The 25,293-nt window shown below is 43.3% G+C and overlaps 1 protein-coding gene across 4 annotated transcripts in view; it reads right to left on the bottom strand.

Annotated features, from left to right (window-relative positions):
* Positions 1–25,293, bottom strand: part of ACO1 (aconitase 1) — an 88,401-nt gene that overhangs the window by 55,903 nt on the left and 7,205 nt on the right. For 2 of the 4 annotated variants that reach the window (XM_040360286.1, XM_040360297.1), the window contains exons 1-2: positions 22,748–22,847; positions 2,003–2,119 (exon numbers count right to left, since the gene is read on the bottom strand). In XM_040360286.1, the coding sequence (XP_040216220.1) occupies positions 2,003–2,119; positions 22,748–22,781 (151 nt within the window). In that variant the 5' untranslated portion in view covers positions 22,782–22,847. Of the gene's footprint in view, positions 1–2,002; positions 2,122–22,747; positions 22,848–25,293 lie in introns of those variants that run through there. The other 2 variants (XM_040360316.1, XM_040360308.1) reach the window with 2 other exon arrangements.

Raw genomic sequence — 25,293 nt, 5'->3', positions numbered from 1 at the left:
GTGGCAGGTGACATGAAAGGGACAATCTGCAACTTGTGGCAGGTGATGTGGCAAGTGACAATCCGCAACGTGTGGCAGGTGAAGTGGCAGGTGACAATCTGCAACGTGTGGCAGGTGACGTGGCAAGTGACAATCTGCAACTTGTGGCAGGTGATGTGGCAAGTGACAATCCGCAACTTGTGGCAGGTGAAGTGGCAAGTGACAATCCGCAACTTGTGGCAGTGGACGTGGCAAGTGACAATCTGCAACTTGTGGCAGTGGACGTGGCAAGTGACAATCTGCAATGTGTGGCAGGTGACGTGGCAAGTGACAATCTGCAACGTGTGGCAGGTGACGTGGCAAGTGACAATCTGCAACGTGTGGCAGGTGACGTGGCAAGTGACAATCCGCAACTTGTGGCAGGTGACGTGAAAGGGACAATCTGCAATGTGTGGCAGGTGACGTGGCAAGTGACATCCGCAACTTGTGGCAGGTGACGTGAAAGGGACAATCTGCAATGTGTGGCAGGTGATGTGAAAGGGACAATCTGCAATGTGTGGCAGGTGACGTGGCAAGTGACAATCCGCAACTTTGGTTTTTAACAAAATGGGCTGCTCGGCTTAGAATGCCCGGGCCTATTTTTTGTCCCAGTCCGGGCCTGGTGACGTACTACACGTTTTTAAAGCTCTTTGGGCATCTTCTGCTAATGTTGTGTTTGGTGAGCATTGATTCAGAGCATGCGCCTTTTTACTTTGGACTTTAATAAACACAATCAGAAAATCCGACAACAGATCGTTGTCCATGGAAAATTTCAAAGCCTGCCAGCCAACAATTGTCCATGGAAAAGCCGACAATTGTCTGATGTAGCGTACAAACGGATTTTCGGCCAACAGGCTGTCATCACACAATTCCCGTCGGAAAATCCGATCATGTGTACGAGGCTTAAAGTGGTTGTAAACCCTTTACAATCACTTTAACCTACAGGTAAGCCTAGATTAAGGTTTACCTGTAATTGCTTTAAATATCTCCTAAACCCTCCACAATTTAGGAGATATTTCCAAAAATCACGGGAGCCGATGTCAACGGTGCAGGCGCACTTTACCTTTTGCCGTTCCTAATAGAGGCCGTGCCGTGACTGGCGGCATGCATGCGGGAGTGACGTCATCGTGGCTCCGGCCAATCACAGTGCTGGAGCCGTTATACCCGGAAGTAACAGCCGGGAGAGATGTCGGCCGCCTGAGCGGTGAACGAGGATGCCTGCGGGGGCTTCGATCTGAGGTGAGTATCACATAATGAGCTAGTATGCTATGCATTTTTTTTTTTTTTTACAAGTGGGTTTACTTCCTCACACCATACAAGCCCAGCGTGTTATAGGCGATAGCAGCACCAGCTGTTCATTACGATAGAGATAGAGATAGAGATAGATGCATATACCGCACACTTTTTTGCCCTGAAAACCAGGGCAAAAATCGTGGGTGCGTGGTATACGCCGATACCCGCACCGAGTTTTGAATACTGCGCCGACATATACAGAGCGCAGTACACTCGGTATAGTCGGGCAGTCTCGGCTCCTTCCGCGGTCACGTCCTGGACGTCAGCGCGGGTAGCCGAGCATTGCCGACAATACACGAGTGTACTGCGCTCTGTATATGTCGGCGCAGTATTCAAACTCGGTGCGGGAAACGAGCGGGGAGGACGCCGCAGAAGGACGCCGGACCCGCCGAAGAGGACACCGGACCCGCCGCAGAAGGACACCCGAAGCCGCAGAAGGACGCCGGACCCGACGAGGCCGCCGATGGACGCCGCACAAGACACCAAAACTGCAAGTACAAAACAAACTTTTTTTCCACAGGATTCGGGGCATCTTTAGGGGTGCGCGTTATACCGCCATAAATACGGTATATATAAATTTATGTATGTATGTATGTATGTATGTATGTATGTATGTATGTATGTATGTATGTATGTATGTATGTATGTATGTATGTATACTTTAAAAAAAAAAAAAAAAACACCTTCTCACCATATCTTTCATCGTTTAACTTGTGGAGATTAAAAAACTTCTTGTCTGGTTCATCAGGATCAAGTGGCTCTACTAGATGCTGGAAAGGGTTACTCATAATTCTTGTTTCAAACACACCTGAAGAAAATAATAGAGATCGTCAGAATTTATTATCATAGTGCCAACACAGACCACAGCGAATTACACTGAACAATGGACCAGTCACATTAGGCTGGTTACTGTAAATTAAACTGTTAAAGCTAAGATTTAGCAAAGATTAGACATGGAACTACTGAGACCAACAGCTACAAGCCTTGTGGGAATTTTGTACCCATCTTACAGTGCCTCCTCGTTTTTGAAACCCTGTTGGTAAAACTCCAAGCATCAGCAGAGTAACACCAGTTTCTCTGGTGACTGGTTGTAAAACAAGGACAAAGTTCACAGCAAAAGCGTTCTATTCTTCTAAAGAATTCTGTACTCTGGGTGGTATGGGAAAAAAAAAACCTGAGAAAAGAAATTACATTTATAAAACAGGTCATATGACACATTTCTAATGAATTAATTTTCAGGAATGCTTAGAATTTTAAGGCCTCAACAATAAATGAAGCTCACGTGTTACAATCAGCAGAGAAATGGTTTGGTTTTGCCGGATATAAATGCCGCTATATTGCCCTCTATACAAGAAACTGGAAAAAAAAAATAACTTGTATAAGGGAGTAAATGTTCAAAGTAGGGTTGTCCAGATACCGATACCAGTATCGGTATCGGGACCGATACCGAGTATTTGCGGGAGTACTCGTACTCGTGCAAATACCCCCGATACCTAAATAGAATACTTTCCCCCCCTTTCCCCCCCCGCTGCTGCCGCCGCATCGCGCCGCCGCATCGAGGGACATGGCTAGAGGGACATTGCTGCATATGTGAGGGACATGGCTAGAGGGACATGGCTGCATATGTGGGGGACATGGCTGCATATGGGGGGGACATGGCTGCATTTGGGGACACATTTAAAAAAAGTATCGGTATTCGGTATCGGCGACTACTTGAAAAAAAGTATCGGTACTTGTACTCGGTCCTAAAAAAGTGGTATCGGGACAACCCTAGTTCAAAGAACAGAAAACCTATAGTAATCGATAGATGATCAATCGCAATTAATTTGATATGTATTAACTGGGTATTAAATAGTCAAAGTAGTAGAGTCCCTTATTTTTAATTCAGATTTAAAACAAATTTGCATTTTAAAATGACACTACCTTATCTGCTTTTAAAAAGTCTCCATGTGAAAAAAGGTGAAACCTTCAAATACCAACAGTGGGATCTTTATTTTCTTTGCTTAGCACCTTGATCCTTGAACTTTGACCAGATACCAACCTGTGGTGTCTTCTCTGTAATGCATCTTTCCTTTACTTAGACAGGAGATGAGAGATTTCCAAATCAAAACTATACAGAAATATTATACAGTAGTTTGTAATGTTTAATAACTCAAGTTATTAACCACTTGAGGACCGCCTAACGCCGATATACGTCGGCAGAATGGTACGGCTGGGCACAGGCACGTACGTACGTCACCTTTAAGAGCCCAGCCGTGGGTCCCGCGATTGGGTCACAGGAGCTGAAGAACGGGGAGAGGCGAGTGTAAACACACCTTCCCCGTTCTTCTGTGTGGCAGTGTCACTGATCATCTGTTCCCTGTTATAGGGAAGGACGATCAGTGATGTCACACCTACAGCCACGCCCCCCTACAGTAAGAATCACTCCTTTAGGGCACACTTAACCCATTAGCGCCCCCTAGTGGTTAACCCCTTCACGGACATTGCCATTTTCACTTTTCGCTGTGAAAATGACAATGGTCCCAAAAATGTGCCAAAAGTGTCCGCCATAATGTCGCAGTCACACACAAAAAAAAAAAAAAAAAAAAAGCTGATCGCCGCCATTACTAGTGGAAAAAAAAAAAAAAAACACACATTAATAAAATTTCCATAAAACTATCCCCTATTTTGTAAATGCTATAACTTTCGCGCAAACCAAACGCTTATTGCGATTTTTTTTAACAAAAATAAGTAGAAAAATACGTATCAGCCTAAACTGAGGAAAAAATATGTTTTTTTATATATTTTTGGGGGATATTTTATTACAGTAAAAAAAAAAAAAAAAAAAAGAATAGATATATTGATTTTTATTTTTGTTTATAGCGCAAAAAATAAAAAAGCGCAGAGGTGATCAAATACCAACAAAATAAAGCTCCATTTGTGAAAAAAAAAAAAAAAAGGAGGACACCTATTTTGTTTGGGAGCCACGTCGCACAACTGCGCAACTGACAGTTAAAGCGACGCAGTGTGGAATCGTAAAAAAGGGGCAAGGTTCTTAACCGGCTTAAGTAGTTAAAGATACCTTTTTGAGCCCCTTTAGATACCTTCCTCTGGCTTAAAGGCCAGTTCACACCAGACGCAGTTCCGTGTGCTTTTTTTCCTGCACAAAATGCATGCACAGCATTTTCCATGTATTCCAATGGCTCTAGTTGGCTGTAGTTCACATCATGCAGTCAGTTTCCAGGGCAGAAACTGACTGCATGGTGTGAACTACAGCCAACTAGAGACATATTTAGAGCAGAAAAATGCACACAAAACTGCGTCTGGTGAACTGACCCTTATACAATGTTACAAAGTGTAAAGAAGGCATCTAAAGGATTATGTAGTCTTACATTTTCAATAACTTCAGTTGGCCAATAAAACCTTTTTTATTGACCAGTGGCTAAAGCTGGCCATACATGTTAAGATTTTAGCTTTCTAAAAAAAGTGCAGATGGTTAAATCTGCAGTGTCCACTATTGCATTCCGAGCACAAGATTTCGCAGTTGTCAGAATACCCAAATAGTCATTTCATCTCATTGGATGTAGGCACCGCTTGGTCAGAAATTTTCCACCTGGCTACTTTGACAACAGTTGAATGAACAAAATAAATAGTCTTATCAAGCCAAGTGGTGCAGACAAAGCCACCTATGGAGTAAACTTTGGGCAATTCAACGGATGGATATTAGATTGTTGTATGGGAAGTTGAACATTGTGCAGGACTGTACTTGTACATATAACACTATAGAAAAGAGGCTGCAGCAGATTTGTGAAATCTCTAGTTGCCGTGGGGCTCTGCATATTACTGTGCAATAAAGCCCAAGGAGTACCGACTATGAAGGAAGAGAATATGCATAATATGCTGAGACTTCTGTTGGTCCATAGCCTTATTGTAATGAGAAGCAACAATCGTTAGTCTGTCTATACAATTTTGAGTACTGTGACGCTGTCACATTTCACCTAGTATTTCACAAGTTCACCCTCGTCCTCTGGTTCTACAGTCAGCACTTTCTAAAAATTTCCTGGTGAAAATAACAAATGACAAAAGCAGCGCCTGGCCAGTGACTCAGCAGAAAACTATAGTACTGCCAGAAAAAAAAAATGCCCTTCCCCTTTTCTTCATCCACTACAAGAAACTCAGCCTAGCACCGAACGTAGCTTTCACTAAAACAAAGAAAATTGAGTACTGCCCGTGATGCTTTTATTTGCACTAACATACAATTTTTCAGGACAAGCTTTCGGGGTATGTCCCCTTCTTCAAGGTCCAAGCAGTATACGTCAACTATAAAACAAAAGAACATGACGCCTCAGATCCAATAAGCAACAGACAAAATTCTTCAGAAAGGTGGCAAGTCACTATCTGACTCTCTATAAAGAAAACAGTCTCTGGCATGTAAAAGTATTTTTTTTTATATCCACATTCTGTATCAGGTAACCCCTTGTTCCCTCCTGGGCTCCCCCAGTGGTGTGCCCACCTGACCCCCCCCCCCCCCCATGTCCTGCTCACAGTCCCAATTTTCCCTCGACACTGCCCCGCGCACTACACTACCGACTTCTGTACACTGCCCTACATACTACTTAAGCTATGATTAAGCACTAATTTATAGTGCGAAACGCGTCAGCCCTTTTACTCCTGTGTAGTGTGCTGTGACTTGTAGTGCATTTTCTTTTTTAAATAAAAGGCAACCATCAAGGTTTTTTGGAGTGCGGTTGTCCATATTTTCTTTTTCCATTTACTACCTACACTAGACAGTCAGGCCCAAAACTGGTCAAGCAAAACCAGCATACAGTACCAGATGTTCTGCATTTATGATGGACTCCTACATCAGCCATGATTCCCGAGTCATGAAAAAGTTGTGAATGAAAGTGAACGCAGAGTTACTTGAAGAAGCCAACTTTTAAGATGGACCAAGTTTTTAAATTTTTACAGAGACTGTTTTAGATTTTTCAAATTATTCTCCATGCCATCCTTACCTTTTCATTTTTATTGGGATCTTGTAGTCAACATCCAAAAAAAAAAAAAAAAAAAAAAGAGGGAGATTCTGCCCCCCCAGTGATCTTTGATCCCTTCCATGTTGTCCAGGTAGATCTCCACCTCCAACAAGAATAAAAAAATAAAAAAGAGACAGACTGCTGCACACCCTAAATAGTGAACTACAAATGTATTGAAAAAAATATCAAAAAGAACACATGTATAAGGCATAAAGAATGGGTCCCCCAAGGATAGGTGGACCTACCCAGATAATTCCCTTATGGACACCCCCCACAGACCGGCATATACTGGTAACTAGAATGAGAAAAAAAATTTGATCCTCCCGAAGGAGGGTCAGAGTAAATAAATAGCGCACCCACCCTTCACACAACACACAGATAAACCCCCTCCCCCCCCCACACACATATAAAAGCCCAATTGCTAATAAAATATATCCCTAATAGTTCCCACACAGGACAGTGGTCTCCTGAAAAAACAGGTAGAGAGTTACCACTGTCTGTGTGAGGGAACGCAGCAAGGAGGGACATGAAAAAATATCCTATATTATGGTAGTGGTGAAACACCCCTCCACTAGGACTAGTGACCAACAAAGTAATCAATACAAACAAAACCAGTGGGACCGTGAGCCTGAAATGGCTGAAAAAGTCTCTCATGGAGATCACCGTTTTGAAACATATGTAGCTTCCATGTGAATCTGGTTTCATTAATTTAACCACTTCCCGCCCAGTCAATGGGAAATTTACATCCGGGAAGTGGTTACACAATCCTGACTGGACGTCTATGGATGTCCTGCGGGATTTCATGCCGCGCGCGCCCGTGGGGGCGCGCAGCGTGGCGATCGGTGATGCGGGGTGTCAGTCTGACACCCTGCATCTCCGATCTTGGTAAAGAGCCTCCTGCGGAGGCTCTTTACCACGTGATCAGCCGTGTCCAATCACGGCTGATCATGATGTAAACAGGAAGAGCCGTTGATGGCTCTTCCTCACTCGTGTCTGACAGACGCGAGGAGAGCCGATCAGCGGCTCTCTTGACAGGGGGGGGGGGGGTTGCGCTGATTGTTTATCAGCGCAGCACCTCTTCGGATCGCCACACTGGACCACCAGGGAAGCCCACACTAGACCACCAGGGAAGGGCAAAAAAAAAGGGGGGGGGCAATAAAAAAAAAATGCCAATCAGTGTCCACAAATGGGCACTGACTGGCAACATGGATGCATCAGTGCCACCCCACAGTGTCCATCAGTGCCACCCCACAGTGTCCATCCATGCCCAGTGCCCATCTGTGCCACCCATAAGTACCCATCAGTGCCACCCTAAGTGCCCATTAGTGCCGCATACCAGCGCCGCCAATCAGTGCCCATCAGTACTACCTCATCGATGTCCATCAGTGCCATCTCATCGGTGCCCATCAGTGCCCGTAATTGAAAGAGAAAACTTCCTTATTTACAAAAAAAATGAGTCTTATTTTTAGTTGTTGCGCAAAAAAAAAAAAAAAAAAAAAAAAAAAAAAAAAAAAAAAAGAAGAAGAAGAAGAAGAGTCGCAGAGGTGATCAAATACCACCAAAAGAAAGCTCTATTTGTGGGGGGGAAAAGGACACCAATTTTGTTTGGGTACAGTGTAGCATGACCGCGTAATTGGCATTCAAAGTGCGACAGTGCTAAAAGCTGAAAAGTGGCTTGGGCGGGAAGGTGCGCAAGTGCCTGGTATGGAAGTGGTTAAAGTTATTAGGGAGACATTGAAGAGATGGCAGAGGCACTGTAGTTGTAGTTTTTCTTCACAATCAATTTCACCTGGGATGCACTTAATGAGAATGCAACAATGTTGCCACTGATAGATATCTAAACTGATTCCCATAGAGCAGTGCTTCTCAATTATTTTCTGTCATGCCCCCCCTAGGAAGAAGAAAACATTTCGCGCCCCCCCCCCCCCGCCCGACTGTAAATAGTATCATTTGTCTATAAAATTGTTATAAGTACACCTCTGCGACACTATAAAAGGTCTAGGCTGTAGTAGAATAATACATTTTGAGGGGGAGAACCCAAGGATAGGCGAGAGGGGTAGGGAGGAAGCAATGAGAAAAGAACTTGACCCTCTAAGACAAATTCAATTAAAATCTGCTATTAGAGCATTGAACCCAAGAGGATGTCCTCTAAGGGGTCTCTCAGGATTCGAGGAACAGTGCTTGAAGGGAGAAGAGATGAGACACTCCCTCTCTCAGATGTATAGTTTATGGGTAGAATTAAAGGCCCCAAAGGAATTACCATATATACAAGCTTGGGAAAGAGAGTTAGGAGTGAAATTCTCGGAAACGCAGAAAACAAAAATTTTCAATTTCGTACATAAAGCCTCCCTTGCTACAAGGTACCAGGAGGGGGGATACAAGATCCTAACCAGGTGGTATAAAACGCCAGTGGTATTAAAGCGGATATTTCCGGAAACTTCAGACAGATGTTGGAGGTGTGGTGAAGAGGAGGGTACAATGCTACATGTGTTTTGGACATGTCCAAAGTTAAAAGATTTTTGGAAAATGGTCAGGGACACAATAAAAGAAGTATTGGACATAGAGCTGGGAGGTAACCCTGCTACCTACCTATTACTTGACTTACCAATGGCCATGACTAATTTCAAAAAGTCTCTGTTAAGACACTTCTTGACGGCGGCAAGGGCGTGTGTACCAATTTTATGGAAAAGCACAAGCAGCCCAACTAGACAACAATGGTTGGGCAGAATATCAGAAATCCAACAGATGGAGAAGTTAACTGCAGGTATAAGAGAGCAGGAGGACAGCTACAGATCGGTATGGTCTCCTTACATAAGTTACAGAGAGGGAGCTCTGCGGGGGTGAGGCGGGGGGGGGGAGGGAGGCGGGGAGGGGAGGTGAAGGCCTATTGAGTGGTGTTTTTTTTTTTTTTTGGGAGGTAGATGGAGGGGGGTGGGTAGGTAAGGGATAGGGTAAGGGAGGACGAGAGACGGTTGTGGTGTTGTTCGTTTTTGTTTGAATGTCATACAGAGAAGCTAAGAGTGTCATAGGAATAATTTGTTAATTTGTGTTAAAGCATATCTAAGATATATGTTATGGTTCTTTGGTATTGGCGTGCGCTAGTGAATTTGGTATAGAGAAGTTTTAAGCGTGCTAGGAACATTTTGTTAATTTATGTATCATCATGCCTAAACCATATGTTATGGTAAAAATGGAAAATATGTCTGTTTAAAACTGGAAAAAATATAAAATAAAGAATTGAAAAAAAAAAAAATAAGTACACCTCTGCATAACACCGTATCCTTATTAACGTATGAGAGAATAAAAAAAGAAAGAAATGTGGATCAATTTACAACAAAGAATACGCCTCGCTACATACGCCTCGTCATATTTCCTCGTCTTAGCCTTCGGGAGACTTTCTGTTATCTCCTTCTCTCCTTCTCTCTCCGCCTGTCTTCTCATCCCTGTTAAAAATTTTTCCATGATGTCACTTGAGGGTCTGCTACACTTCGTGTCTACAAAGAGTCACACGGGCGGGTTTGGCCAATCAGGATAGAGCATTATGTCTATCCAATCGGGTCTGTTCTACTTGAAAGGGTCACGTGGTCCTCCGCGTCGGGCTGCGCTGGGACAATCTCAAGTGATCGCGCCACGCTACTCCCTCTCTCTGCAGTATGCAGTACTTGGTGAGGTCAAACGAGCCCCCCTTTACGGAGCCTCGCGGCCCCCCAGGGGGGCCCGCCCCACTATTTGAGAAGCACTGCCATAGAGTGTGGGTAGTCCATTGAGTTGTTTAGACAAGCATGTCCATAAAGTGATTCCTTGTGTTGCTTTTGCAGCCTACAGGTTTGAATAGGCAATTAGTGATTAGACAAATGGTATGATGGTTGTAAATGACAGTATTGGCAACAATGTTTCACAACAGTGTAACACAAGATTTACTCACTGTTTGCTGTCAGACAATAGCTCCATATGAGATCCTTCAGATGGCTGCATCAAGGCTCAAGGTGCAAAATGTCACGGAGCTAGCAAAGGGAAAGATAGCAAGGCTAAGACATTTATGGGGGGGGGGGGGGTCCCTGTACCCCGTGAGTTTACACGTTTCGTTACGCTACTCTCGGAACTTCATTTATTATGGACATGCTTGTCTAAACAACTCGGTGGACTATACCCACACTCTATGGGAATCAGTTTAGATATCTATCAGTGGCAACATTGTTGCATTCTCATTAAAGTGGAGGTTCACCCAAAAAACTTTTTTTTTTTAACATTAGATTTAGGCTCATTTTGTCTAGGGGAATCGGGTGTTTTTTTTTTTTTACAATCGAAGCAGTACCGTTTTAGAGATGCATCTTCTCCGCCGCTTCCGGGTATGGGCTGCGCGTTCCTACTTGATTGACAGGCTTCCGACGGTCGCATACATCGCGTCACGATTTTCCGAAAGTAGCCGAACGTCGGTGCGCAGGCGCCGTATAGAGCCGCACCGACGTTCGGAGAGATTATATATATATATATATATATATATATATATATATATATACATATACATATACATATATATACATATATACACATATATATACACACACACACACACACACACACACACACATATATATATTTTAATAAAAATGCTATAAAACTATCCCCTATTTTGTAGATGCTATTACTTTTGCGCAAACCGAACGATAAACACTTATTGAATTTTATTGAAGAAGAATACGTATCGGCCTAAACTGAGGGAAAAAAAAAATAGTTTTTGTATATATTTTTGGGGGATATTCATTATAGCAAAAAAGTAAAAAAAAAAATATTCATTTTTTTTTTTTAATTGTTGCTCTATTTTTGTTTATAGCACAAAAAATAAAAGCCGCATTAGGTGATCAAATACCACCAAAAGAAAGCTCTATTTGTTGGAAAATGAATAAATAAAAAAAAAAAAAAATGCCAATTTTGTTTGGGAGCCACGTCGCACGACCGCGCAATTGTCAGTTAAGGCGATGCAGTGCCGAATCGCAAAAAGTGGCCTGGTCCTTTAGCTACAAAATGGTCTGGGGCTTGCAGATTTTGCACTCACAATGACTTGGACTGGAGAAAGCGGCTCTTACATTAGGCCTCATTTAAGCTCCACATTTCTTACATAGCTCGAAGGATTGTCTCCCCACCCTCATGCAACAGTGCTGGGTGCCTAGGCAGCCAGTAATTAAGGTGGGAGGCAGTCACATGCCACCTTATACTGTACCATCTGGCTCCCCCAAATGGCAGGAAAGTGAGTATGTTCTTCTGGTGAGGTCACCTTTAAAAAGTTATTCTATTGCTTTGCCCTTTTATAGTGTACACATGCCAGTCTATAATGAAGCATGGAAATGTTCCGCTTATTGATGTTCCAGAAGGGATAAAAGATCTTGGGCATCATGTATGTGCTTAGTGTGTAACTTTTCTTTTGTAAAATAAGCACTATAGGAGCTTGGCGTGGATATCAAACATCTAAAGCTTAGTTATGACCCAGAGTTTAGTTAACTTTTAAAAGAATCAGACCCAGCTGATGTAGTCCAATATTTGTATATGTACGCCGGCTTATCTCAGCATCCATACCAAAATACCTCAAGCATACAGTGTTTTGTTAGTGTTCAGTTAACGTACAATGTTAGTCTTAACAAGTGGAAAAACTTGTATTTTCCCTTTTCAATCTTTTAAACATCCTGCATCCTGTAATAATGCAAAAGAGCCTGGGATAGAGATGAAAGATTTGATGGAATAGAAGATGCTTTTGTGCATTATATGTGTAGAGACAATAGAGTACATTTACAGAACACTTGTAGTCAGAGCAATAAAAGACTGCCATTGCTGAACTTGTAAAAATGCTCAGTACCTGGCTGCCCCATGCAGTAAGTGAAATCAGAATGTCCAATATACTGTACATGATTGTTCTGCTTCTATGGCTCAAAGTATTAGAGCCTTAGGATCATGATAGAAAAAAATAAAAGGATCTACAAATCCCTATTAAAAACTACAGATTTCACTTGCATAATAAAAGATGAAAATCATGCTGTCCGCATTCCACCTGCGTCGCAACTGGTGGCGGAAGTAATGTAGCACGTATCCTGACGTGTTTCGTCACCAGCGTCTGACATCAGGGGATCATGATACCAGCGACAGGTAGCGTTATCAAAAAGGAAAAATCAGCAACTGCAACATATTTTCTCACTGTAGGTCTACATTATTAAACTGGTGCATTTACACGCAAACATTTCACCAATTTGCCGGATGGGAAAATTTTAAACACAGTACATATTTGTGCTATAAGTTACTGTACTTGGCACAGTCATATCTGCCTTCCCTAGCAGCCATTAACACATTCTGCACAGTTGTTTTTACAGATTTTTCAAATCTCCGATTTGACGCTAGGTTCACATCTTAGAATATTTGCATGCAGAGTTTGCATGGGACCGGCTGCCTCCCATGCACCCTCAAAAACACGGCCCATAGGGAAATCACATGGTCTTTTTGATTATGCGATTTCTCTGCAGTTCCTGCAGAGAAACTGCAAGTCTAAATGTGTGGGGATGCCATTCGGAATTAACGGTAGCCCTGCACAATTCCGCAAAGCAGCACCTTTTCACTGCGGGTATTGCTCCGATTGCCGCACCCACAGATGTGAACTGAGGGTTAAAGGACTAAAATCTAATTTTAACAATTTGAATAGGATAAGCCTCTAGTAAAATACCCAAGCGTTCATACATACAGTGGATATAAAAAAAAAAAATTCTGCCTTTACAACCACTTTAACACTGTCTGAACTGTGTTCCAAGTAAAAGCTTTTTCATTGAAAGCCGATATGCAAAGATTTCATAAAGCTGGGTATACATTGGATATCAAAAGTTTACACGCCCCTGTTAAAAATTGTCAGGTTTCTGAGATAAAAAAAAAAAAAAAAATATATGAAAACAAAGAAATCATTTCAGAACTTTTTCCACCTTTAATGTGACCTATAAACTGTAAAATTCAAAAAAATAAATAAAAAAATTATGAAAATAATGCGGTTACATAAGTGTACACACCCCCTCTTATAACTGGGGATCTAACCGTGTTCAGAATGAAGCAATCACATTCAAACTCATGTTAAATAGGAGTCCGTACACGCCTGCCATCATATAAAGTGCCTCCGGCTGGGGGGCATGGTCTGCGCATGGCCGGGTGAGGGTGTAGAGCTGTTAGCTCCCGTCTCCTCCATCAGCTCCATGCGAGACAGCCGGAGATAGCGGGACAGCTGGAGTGAAGAGCGGCAGATTGCAGGCCCGGGTTCACAGCAAGTGGGGGAGTGAGCAGGGCAGAGAGCGCGCTTACGGAGGTGCGCAGTACACACATGGTGAGAGCATAGCGGTATGAAGTCGCGGGAAACTCGAACGACCCGCAAGGCAGCCCTGTCAGCCAGAGTAGCAGAGCAACAGCCAGAGATCCAACGATATTTCAGGACCATACAAGGGGGGGGGGGGGGGGGGGGACAGCGTCCCGGAGGTAGGAGTGGGCTGACGGACGTGGGAGGACAGTCTGGTGGGGGTTTTCACATGCTAGCGGGCCAGCCTCAGATGTCAGTGAGAGCAGACGTGGAGGCTCTTCAGACGGCCCCACAGAGCACCCGTATGTCGGCAATGTTAGCCGGGACTATACCCCCCCCCCCCCTATGAGAGGCAGGAGAGCTGAAAAGCGAAATGGAGGATTTAAAGTCACTAATCCAAGCACTCCCCACTAGGGCAGATATGAGTGCTCTTATTACAAAAAGTAGAAGAGGCACACTCCAGGGACCTGGATAAAATCCGAGGAGAGCTACAGGTATTGGAGGATCGTCCAGCAGAAGGTCAGAGTGTATCGAAGGATTTGGAGCAGCGGGTTGAGTGTGCTGGAAAGAGAAGCATACCCAAGTGGAAGCTAACCCAGCTGCAATTGGAAGACCTCCAGAACCACAGTCGACGCAATAATGTGCGTATACGAGGTGTCCCAGAGCCAGCAGAGCAAGAGGATCTTCAAGATACTTTTTACCATATTTTTCAAAAAGTATTGAAAGACTTTAAAATTATGAGTTGGACAGAGTACATAGGGCTCTGGGCCCCAAACCGAAAGATCGTAGTCGCCCCCGAGATGCGATATGCCGCTTGCACTATTTTACGCACCGGGAGGCAATTTTGCGGAAAGCCTGGGAAGCAGGGACAATAGAATTTAAGGAGGCTCAACTGAAGATATTACCTGACATATCAAGTGCCACTCTCCAGCGTAGAGCATTACGTTTATGTTTTTTTTTCACTTTCTCTTTTTCTATTTTAGGGAAGTAGTTTAAGGGGGGGGGGTACCACAATGCAAACTTGAAGGGAAAGTAGTTTTGTCTCTCTTTACCCAGCACCTTTGAAAAGACTAAATAAAATTATAATAGGGGGGGGGGGGGGAAATGACATCGAGAGCTGGGGTAAATTAAGTTGTATAATTGGGTACTGAGAAGTAGACGGAAGAAGCTGGAGGAGGAATCGGGGACTCCTCTTAGGAGCATGCAAAACCAATTCCCCCCCCCCCCATAGGTTAACACTCATTGGGGAAGGGAATTAGAGTGTTTAAAGCTAATAGCTTTGTATATCGCTGGGGAGGAAGGGAGGGATACACCCCCCCTTTCTTTCTCCATTGATATTAGGTTAGGGTAGGGTGAGGGGGGATTGCTAGGGTTTTTTTTCTCTTTTTTTTTGCACCGCTCTCTCTTGCTGGGCATCCCCTAGTGGGTTGCTCTTGTTTTCCTGATCTCTGAGATTGTATAACTGTGCCTTGACGGAGTAGAAATGGAAGACCTATCAATAATAACAATTAATGCAAAGGGATTAAATATCCCAGAGAAGAGGCAGGGAACTTTTACAGGAACTGAAGAAAACGGGGAGTGATATAGCATTTGTTCAGGAGACACATTTTAGAAAAGGGGGTCCACCCGTTCTCAGAAATAGAGCCTTTTCGACGGTATATCATGCCACGAATCCAGTGGCAAAGAAGGGGGTATCAATTTTAATCTTAAAAAAGATCCAGTGGTCACTTACAGATTCCCTGGGGGACAGCATCTAGTGTTGAATAGGGACGATAGGGGGACTAGTGGTAACTTTGGCTTCCTTTTACGCTCCTAACACGCAACAGGATGTTTTTCTGGAAAGTTTTTGGATAAACTGGTGGGATTTCAGGAAGGACAGTTGATTTTAGGGGGGGACCTGAACATCCCCCTTGATCCAAGTGTAGAACCTCATCTGGGGGCTCATCGGGTACCCGGAAACGGATATTGCCGTGGATACAAAAAGTGAGGTTAATAGACATATGGCGACTGACACACCCAAGAGAGAGAGATTATTCCTTTTATTCTATCCCCCACAAGATATATTCTCGCATAGATTACCATCTCATCCCACATAATCAGTTACCCGCAGTTAAAGAAGTTGGAATAGGGAAAATCACATGGTCAGACCATGCACCAATTTTTCTGAAATACACTTTGGGGGATTCTCGGCTTCATGGATTGGTGACCTGGAAGCTGAATGAAAGTCTCCTACAAGATGCCGTTGTGTTGGAAGACAGAGGGAAGGAAGGTGGTATTTCCAGATTAAGGACACTCCAGATTGTGACCTAGGGGCGATTTGGGAGGCCCACAAGGCAGTGATAAGGGGTGTACCGATGAAACACTGGGCAAGGATAAAGAGGGAAAGGGAATTAAAGCTAATGACTCTCCTGACAGAAATCTCACGTTTAGAACTTTTACACAAACAAGAGTCTTAGTCCAGTGGTAGAAAGAGACCTCCTGGCGGCACGTAGACAAATTACCGAATTACTCTTGTACAAAGAGAAAAGGGCAATACAGTAGGAGACAGAATTATGAATTCGGTAACAAGTGTGGGAAGAAATTAGCTAGTACGCTGAGGGAGCAACAAAAAGACCTACATACCAATCTTAGGGTCGAGAGGAGAAAAACTTAGTTTACCTAGAGAGCCATCACAGAGGTTTGGTGATTTTTATAGTGCCCTGCACAAATTGCAAACAAGTTCTAAAGGACCAATCCGCAATGGAAAATTATATAGCAACATCAGGTATTACGAGTCTGACACCAGCAGTAAGGCAGGAAATGGAAAAGCCAATTACTATAGAAGAAATTCAGGAGGCAGTCAAGAGGGGGAAAGGAGGCAAATCACCAGGCCCAGATGGTTTCACTATTCAATACTATAGACTTCTCCTCCCGACGCTGGGATCATTCATGGTAAAAAATGTTTAATAGATTAGGAGATACACGCTCTTTCCATACTGAAACTTTGAAAGCTATGATTGCGATTATACCCAAGGAAGATAAGGACCCCTCCCAGTGCGGGAGCTACAGACCGATATCATTATATATATATATATATATATATATATATATATATATATATATATATATATATATATATATATATATATATATATATATATATATATATATATATATATATTCTGTAAAAACATCAAGATAGTAATTTTAACAAGTCCCAAACAGCCTCACCTGCTTCCTCTTTAATCCACCCCTGAATTGTGCTCTTCCCCCCCCCCCCTCCTCTCACACCAGTGCTTCACTGCTTACATTCCCTCTCCAAGTCTGCTTGCCAGAGCCCAGTGCACAGCGTGACACGCCTCCCTGGGCTCTGGCAAGCAGACTGGGTGGAGCAAGATGGCCACTGCTCCGGAGCTAGGCCGAAGCCGGGGACTTTCCTAGGCCTACGCTCCTGAGCGCTCCGCGGATCGCGGTGTGTGCCGATCCGAACCGGGTGGGCCGTTAGGATCACGGATCGGTGACGATCCGTTGCACCCCTACTGAATACGGATTTGAAGCTCTTTTCTAAGATTTTGGCAATGCGCCTACAACAGCACATACCCGGCCTGGTACATAAAGACCAGGTAGGATTTGTGCAGATGCGTGAAGCCGGGAACAATACGATTAAGACTCTGAATTTAGTCCATTTGGTGGCCTTATCCCGAACCCCATGTGTCTTTCTAGGGACAGATGCAGAAAAAGCTTTTAAACGCATAGATTGGCAATTTATGTTCCTGATATTGAGACACATGGGGTTCGGTAATAAGATGTTACAATGGATTTCGAGTAATTATACCCACCCGACTGCCCAGGTCAAAGTGAATGGAGTACTGCCCCTTTTTTTAAGTTATCAAATGGGACAAGACAGGGGTGTCCGTTATCCCCACTTTTATTTGCTTTGTAGGTGGAGCCCCTATTGGATCCGATTGAATCCAGATATTAAGGGGGGGTGTCTGTGGGAGGTACAGAATATAAGATTTCAGCATACGCGGATGATATGATGTATAATCTGACCAATCCGATGGTATCCCTCCCTAATCTGCTTCAAGAATTGGAGACATATGGGAAGTTAGCAAATTTTAAGATTAATTATGTAAAGTCTGAAGCGATGGGAGTGGCGATTCCTAAGGAAGAACTGAAAACTTTGAAATCTAACTATAAATTTAAATGGACAGACACAGCTTTGACATACTTGGGGACCTCCATCCCGGCGGATCTAACACAAGTATATAAGCCTAATTTTTTTACCATTGTTAGCCAGGGAGTGGATCCTCCTGGATGGATGGCAGAAGGGGCTCCATTCGTGGTTTGGGTGGTGTAACATTATTAAAATTAATATCTTACCGAAATTTCTGTACCTTTTTCAGACACTCCCCCATCACTATACCATTTTTTTTTTTTTTTAAACAGGCACAATCTTTGTTTAGCAGATTCATATGGGAAAATAAACGTCCAAGAGTTAAGGGATGCACATTGTCATTATCTAAATGAGACGGAGGTGTGTCAGCCCCAGACATTTATAGATAATATCAGGCGGCTTTATTGGTCCGTCTGATCGACTGGAGTAGACATAGTGGAGAAAAAATATGGCCAGGGCTGGAGCAGGCTCAGTGTGGTAGTATGCTCCAGCGAGCTGTATGGTGTTATAGGGAGCTCCCGAAAGATATGAAGAGGCACCCGTTGATAGGCCCTACTCTTCGGATGGGATATGGATTATTTGCTATGGGAAAATTATCAACATTAGATTCACCTCTTTTCCCCATATTGGGGAACCCACAGTTTGGACCAGGATTGATGAAGGGATCTTTTAGTAAACTGGTAGAACAGGGGCTGTTTCAAGCCTCTCATTCTGTGAAGGCGGGAGTATGGCCTACAATTCAGAAGATAACAGGAGGCACACCCCATCAATTGGATTTTTGGAGGGCACTGCAACTGAGGCATTTTTTTAATACATTGAATTTACCGAGCAGATATGAGCGAAAGTTAAAGTTTGAGGAGTATCATAACGGGAGCGGAATGCTTCAACACACTCTTTCCAAAATTAGCGACTTAAACTGAATAGAGGAGGAAGTGGAACCTGCGGGTGCGGAGGAGAGGGAGCGGTTGCCTGGGTGTTTCCCCTTTTTTTTTTTTCTTGGGGGGGGGGGGGGATAGGGAGTAAAAAGGTTAACTGAAACAGAATAAGATAGATTAAGAGAGGGATAGAAAGTTTCTCCCCCCTGTCTCGAGGACAAGAGGAGGCCTTGAGGGGAGGGGGAATAGATACCTAAATGTTTAAATGTGTGTTTTAGGTAAACTTAAGGATTAGGAATTGGAGTAATATGAACAGGAATGGGCCAATGACGGTCAATAATATTAAGAATTAAGAGACTGCAAAGGGTAGGGGAGGTTATATGATGAAAGGAAGGTATAAACAACCTCTGATGTTGTCATTGGTATACACCTGTAATGTTTGTTCATCTTTTTCTGTTCTCTGTTTTAAAATCAAATAAAATACATATTTTTAGCCTTACAACTAAAAAAAATAAAATATATATATATATATATCCTTGGAAATGCTTCTACTGACCGATACCTTTTTAAACAATGAGATCCCTCTGATGCTTTGGAAGCTCTCTGCAGACCATGGGTTGTGCTGTAGGAATGTGACTAAGAAAATGTCAGGCAAGACCTACTAGAGCAGCTGAACTTTATTTGAGGTTAAACAGAGGCACTTTATTTATTTTTTATATTATATATATATATATATATACACACACACACACACACACACACACACACACACACATATATACATTATATATATATATATATATATATATATATATATATATACACACACACACACACACACACATATATACATTATATATATATATACACACACACACACACACACATATATACATTATATATATATACACACACACACACACACACATATATACATATATATATATATATATATATATATATATATATATATATATATATATATATATATATATATATATATATATACACACACACATACACACACACATATACATATATATACACACACCATGGAACACAGTGAAGACAGTCATCATCAAGTGAAGACAATATGGCACCCTGAGCACCATCACATTGGCAAAGAAAAATAAATATGTGAAGCTTACAAAATGCCATCTGCAATAACTAAAAACCAATAATATTAAAATTATAACATTAAATATATAAAAATAATGGATAATCCAGAACGATGCACTGTACTCAAAAGCAAATGGAGAGCGACAATGAACTCATTAAAGCATAATTCTGGGCAACCAAAACATTATCCCTTGCAGTGGGGCTGCGTCCCCACTGCAAGGGTAAATGGCTTGTTTTAGTTAGGAGACAGGAGAAAACTGATCCTCTGCAGGTGGCGCTCAACCATGCTACAGTGTTGGACAGTCCTTCGCTCTCATCAGGTCCAATGCTATGGAACATGCTTTGGTCTTGATGTTGGGACCCTAGACTGCTGGAGAGTGGGAGAGAAAAAAAAAAAAAAAAAAAAAAAAAAAAAAAAAGGACACTGCAGGGATGGGTGGATGATTATGCAAGTTATTAACCCTTGCTGTGCAGGCACAGTCACACTGCAAGGGATCTTTTGTTTTGTTGACCTAGCATATATTTAAAAGCTTACACAAGTTCATGAGAATATCACTTGTAAAGACTAGGCGATTGCCTACACATGTACCAAGCACTAGGTTTACAGCAGGAATTTTATAATAGGTTCACAAAATAAAATAAATAAAAAAAAGAGTTGATTAAATGACACGAGATGACTATCACCATATTGGGCTAATTTTGGCTACATAAGGCAACAATATAAGGGTTTTGACAGCAGCAGCAGATTCCCTCCCACCGACCATTATCTAGGACATGGGGTCTCCAAACTATGGCCATCCATAGTTCAGGAACTACAATTTCCATCATGCCTAGTCAAGTCTGTGAATGTCAGAGTTTTGCAATGCCTCATGGGACGTGTAGTTCCGCAACAGCTCGAGGGCCGTAGTTTGATAGTAAAAAGATTGGGCAGGCTTGCAAGTCCTCTCACTAATCTTTCCCATAAACCCCAACTTTGGCAGAGACAACTCGTTTGTGTGGTCAGATCCAACCTGAACGAACGACCACATCTGCGAACCTATAGTGGTTTCACTCTCTGAAAATTTTTAGTATGAACGATACTGAAAATGTAGCCTTCCACCAGTTTTTGTGGACTCTAAGTGCTGGTCCACACTACAGAAACTTGGGATCCGCCCCCAAGTCACACGACATGAGAAATTCCATTGAAGTGAATGGAGCTGTCTTAATGCACACTACTGAAGTCGCTCCGCCTTCCGAAAAGGTTCCTGTACTACTTCAAGCCAACTTGTAGGCAACTTGTACCCATAAATTTCAATGGAAGTCGCCTCCAAAGTCCGATCTCTGTCTTAACTGAAGCAACTTTACAGGAAAAGAAAATATTTTACTCAGGCAAACCCCTCCCTCCCACAGAGCTGATTATTCTGTGATTGGCCACAGCCAAAGTCGCCTGTCCTGGAAGCAACTTTAAGTCGCGTTGCAAGTTGCTCCAAGACGCGCTGAAGTCGCCTTGCAAAGTCGCGCTGTAAGTCGGGTTGCCCGTGTGTGAATTGTCACATTCTGCTGCCTATCGTAGAATGCTGCGGAAGTCACGCGGCGGACAACTGCGCATGCGCAATGCGTTCCAACCGCAAGTTCGATGCGTTCCACAGGATTTAGGACACTACCCTTCAGTGAACCCATCACAATTTGTCACGGAAGTGACGTATTACCATACAAGGAGGAGAGGAGAGGAGAGGAGAGGAGAGGAGAAAAATAGAGATACATTAAGAGCGAGAGAGAGAGAGAGATCGTGAACATATATTTTATATAAGGGAAGTAATGAACATAGGGGAGGTAATCCCCTCCCTGAGCCCCCGTTCTCTCTCTCAGTATCTCTATATCTGTATCCCTCTCTCGCTCTGAATTTATCTCTATATCTCTGTCGCTCTGAATGTGTCTCTCTCTCCCCCCCCGCTCCGTGTATGGTAATACGTCACTTCCGTGACAAATTGTGATGGGTTCACTGAAGGGTAGTATCTTAAATCCTGTGGAACGCATCGCCCTTGCGGTTGGAACGCATTGCGCATGCGCAGTTGGCCGCCACGTGACTTCTGCAGCATTCTACAATAGGCAGCAGAATGTGACAATACACTGGTACTAAAGCTTTGTAAAAAAAAAAAAATTGTTTAATACGTGCTGGAAAGCAATAACACATGCAAACACCTTTTTTGATGGCCAGCTCACACCATAGAAATGCAGTCCGGATGCATTCCATATGCTTTTCTGCATGCATGTTTTTGATGCATTCTAGTGCATTTTTGGTGCAGTCCAGAGCACTCCCCCCCCCCCCCTCTTTAACTTTAGATAAGGACATGCGTTTTCCAGTGCGTTTAGATGCGTTCCAGTGTATTTTTTATGCGTTTTACAGTGTTCCAGTCCAGGGAAAAAAAAAAAAATACAGCATGCTCTAATTTTTCATTAATTTTTTTCTGGAACTGCAAGCACTGGTGTGAACTATGACATTGAAACCCATATAACCTACTTTCCACATGTTTTTGTTGCAGAAAAAAATAAAAGTAAAAATGCACTGGACTGCATGCGGTGTGAACTACCCCAATGTTATGAATCACTTGAAGTGTACTGTCTCCAACTTGACTGAAGCACAACAAAGCCACACACTAGTGCATTACCAAGTATCAAAACATGTCACATGCAAAAGCTATCAAATTTATTTATAAAACATCGCAGGGAAAACTGAAAAATTATGAAAACATCCAGTAAAATGCATTATACAATTACAGCAACCTTAAGAAGAAAAAAAATACAAATAAAACTAACATTTCTAATCAAAAACCTCAAATGTCAGCATTTACAAAGACAGGCAAGAGTTAACTGCAGAAAAACAATACAGACGATATATGGGCATATTATGATTCTCTTACACAATAAAGTTTATTGTGCAAGTCAGCAGAAAGAGGGATAGAGGTGGTTTTATACTCACAGGAGAGGGCTAGCCGCCTTGCCTCTACATTCATAAGGACAGAGAAACCAGGGAGGTCAATAGGCAGCGTGGCTGGGAAAAGTCAGCCTCTGTACTCTCTATCAGGGTAATGACTGATAAGTCACAGCAAAGTGATCTCCACCCTCTTACCACTCTCACGCCTCCCCATACAGAGCAGAGAGAGGAGAAACATGGCAGAGGGAGGGGACGAGTCAGCTGCCTTATCCAATGCACACTGATCCTCTGCCATTCCCAGGGCTCCCACCAACACAGGGCTATTTCTATGTATGTATTGTACTGATCACCAGCAGACTATCATTATTATTGTAGCAGTAGCCCCCCGTAGGGGCTGCTAAAAGTTGTGCGCCACCTGTCACCCTGCCTAGCCTGGCATTCATTCCTCAGTCACACTTTAGGCAGAAAACCCATGTGCTTGTTTTTTTTGTATTTTTATTGAGGAATTTGAACTTGGATATGGATGGGAATACATGGGATGCCGATTGGAGTTTTAGAACAGTGAATTTGGGACAGAACTATATATACTTTTTGTACATGACATTTCTCCAGCCTCCTTCTGCACAACACTTGCTTGCAGACTATGACTCCCTCTCTCTTCCTCCTGCACAACGCTTTCCTGAAAGAGCAGCTAGCACATGGTTAGGCCTGACACTGGCTCAGCTAGGCCTCAGCAATTGCCCTTTGCAGGCAGGGACCGCGGGTCCTTATAATGTAGAAGAAAATATGAAAAGTCTTTTTGCTCTAGCGGTCCCAACAGACTACTGCTCCCAGTCAGCCCTCTTGGCTGCAGCTTCCCAACTCCACTGACCGTGACATTGCAATACCTACTGGCTCCACACCCAGCTCTGACTGTTTTCTCCCAGTCCTCTCTGGCATGCCTCTCCAGTCCTCCCGATAATACATGTCACTCACCAGCCCTCCTGGTTGCACACAAGCCGGTGGTTGCCTCCTGAAGACTTGCCCGGCAGTACTAGCTCCTGCTGTCCTCTGACTCCTCTCTGTGCCTCCTGTTCAGATCCTTCATACGTTTTTGAAGGGATCCATCCTGCAGCCGAGGCCCAAGGCCACCCCCCCAGACTGGGGAGCGGCCTCAAAGACCCAAACAGCTCAGCACTCCATCCTCAGTTCTTCCACACGACAACCCCCCCACCCACCCCCAGATGGGCTGAGGCTAGGCATTTCAAGGAGGCCTGCCCCCTGCCAATCTTGGTTGGGTATTGGTCAGGGCTCCCTGAGGCACCCCAGACAGCTCCACCTCTCTTCTGAGGAGACAGTGGAGTGATGCCATCTGAGTCACCAGCCTACTCTGAGCCACTCCCAGCCCACACAGATCAAAACAAGCCAAGCTTCCAGCTTGACCTGCCTAAATTGACCTGCTCTAACCAAAAAAATAATTCTTCTCTAGCACCTAAGTAGAGGATGCTACATTATTATACAAGATTGATATAGCATCAACAGTTTGCGCATCGCTTTAGAGACGGTTCACACAGGGGCAACACTACTTTGTGTGCGACTTGGACACGACTTGAGCGTTAACCACAGCGCGACTTGGGGGCGACTTACAGCACGACTTGAAGTCGCCTCCAGGACAGGGGACTTTGCCAGTGGCTTATCATGAGGTGGGAACTCCACGCCAAATTTTAAATAAAAAACCGACATGGCTTCCCCCTCCAAGAGCATACCAGGCCCTTAGGTCTGGTATAGATTTTAAGGGAAACCCCCTACGCCAAAGAAACGGCGTGGGGGTTCCCCCAAAATCCCAAATTGGCATGACGCACTACCAGTTGCGGGCCAGATGAGACATGCTGACCAGGTTGCCGTGGCTGAAAGGCTGCTATCCAGAAATAAATCAACAGCAAGTGGTTCTCGGCCTAGCGGCAGTGCATTTAACTAGGTCTCATAGAGTTTAACACATTATATAGTTGTGAATAGATCTAAAAAGAGCCCAGATAGCAGATACACTTTAAATAGGCATAGCCCAAAGCACTTAATGTATGAGAATTGATCTCATGTTACACACAACCTGCTATACTGAGTAAGAGATGAAACCTTATGCTCAAAGTTACTAACCCTGAACGCGATTAAACACCTTTATCCAAATACGTTCATCTATAATGGAGGGAGTCAGGGAGACACAGTGTATAAAATCTTATAGCACGTTAGATTAATTACTTCTAAAAGGCAACTACAGGCCCATCAAAATTTGGCTGGTTCAGTAGGGACTGGCGAATATCAATCTGAGTGTGGCCCTCCCTGTTTGAGAGAAGTCGATTGTGGCAGCGGAGAGTCCAGCCATCAGAATACGGTGTTGCAGTGAGGAGGATTCTTCCACCCACCTCACTTGTAGTTTTTGTTCAGCCCAAAAAAATAAAACCAACCAACCATGTATACCCAGCTTTAAAAAGTCTTTGCATATCGGCTTTCAATGAAAAAGCTGTTACTTGGAACACAGTACAGACACAGGATCTTTAGTGGTTGTAAAGGCACTACAAACTGTATAATTGAATCCGATATTGTAGTTTTACTAA

This window comes from Rana temporaria, chromosome 1 (genome assembly GCF_905171775.1).
Source record: "Rana temporaria chromosome 1, aRanTem1.1, whole genome shotgun sequence".
Taxonomy (NCBI): domain Eukaryota; kingdom Metazoa; phylum Chordata; class Amphibia; order Anura; family Ranidae; genus Rana; species Rana temporaria.
This window is presented reverse-complemented; position numbering and strand designations above follow the sequence as displayed.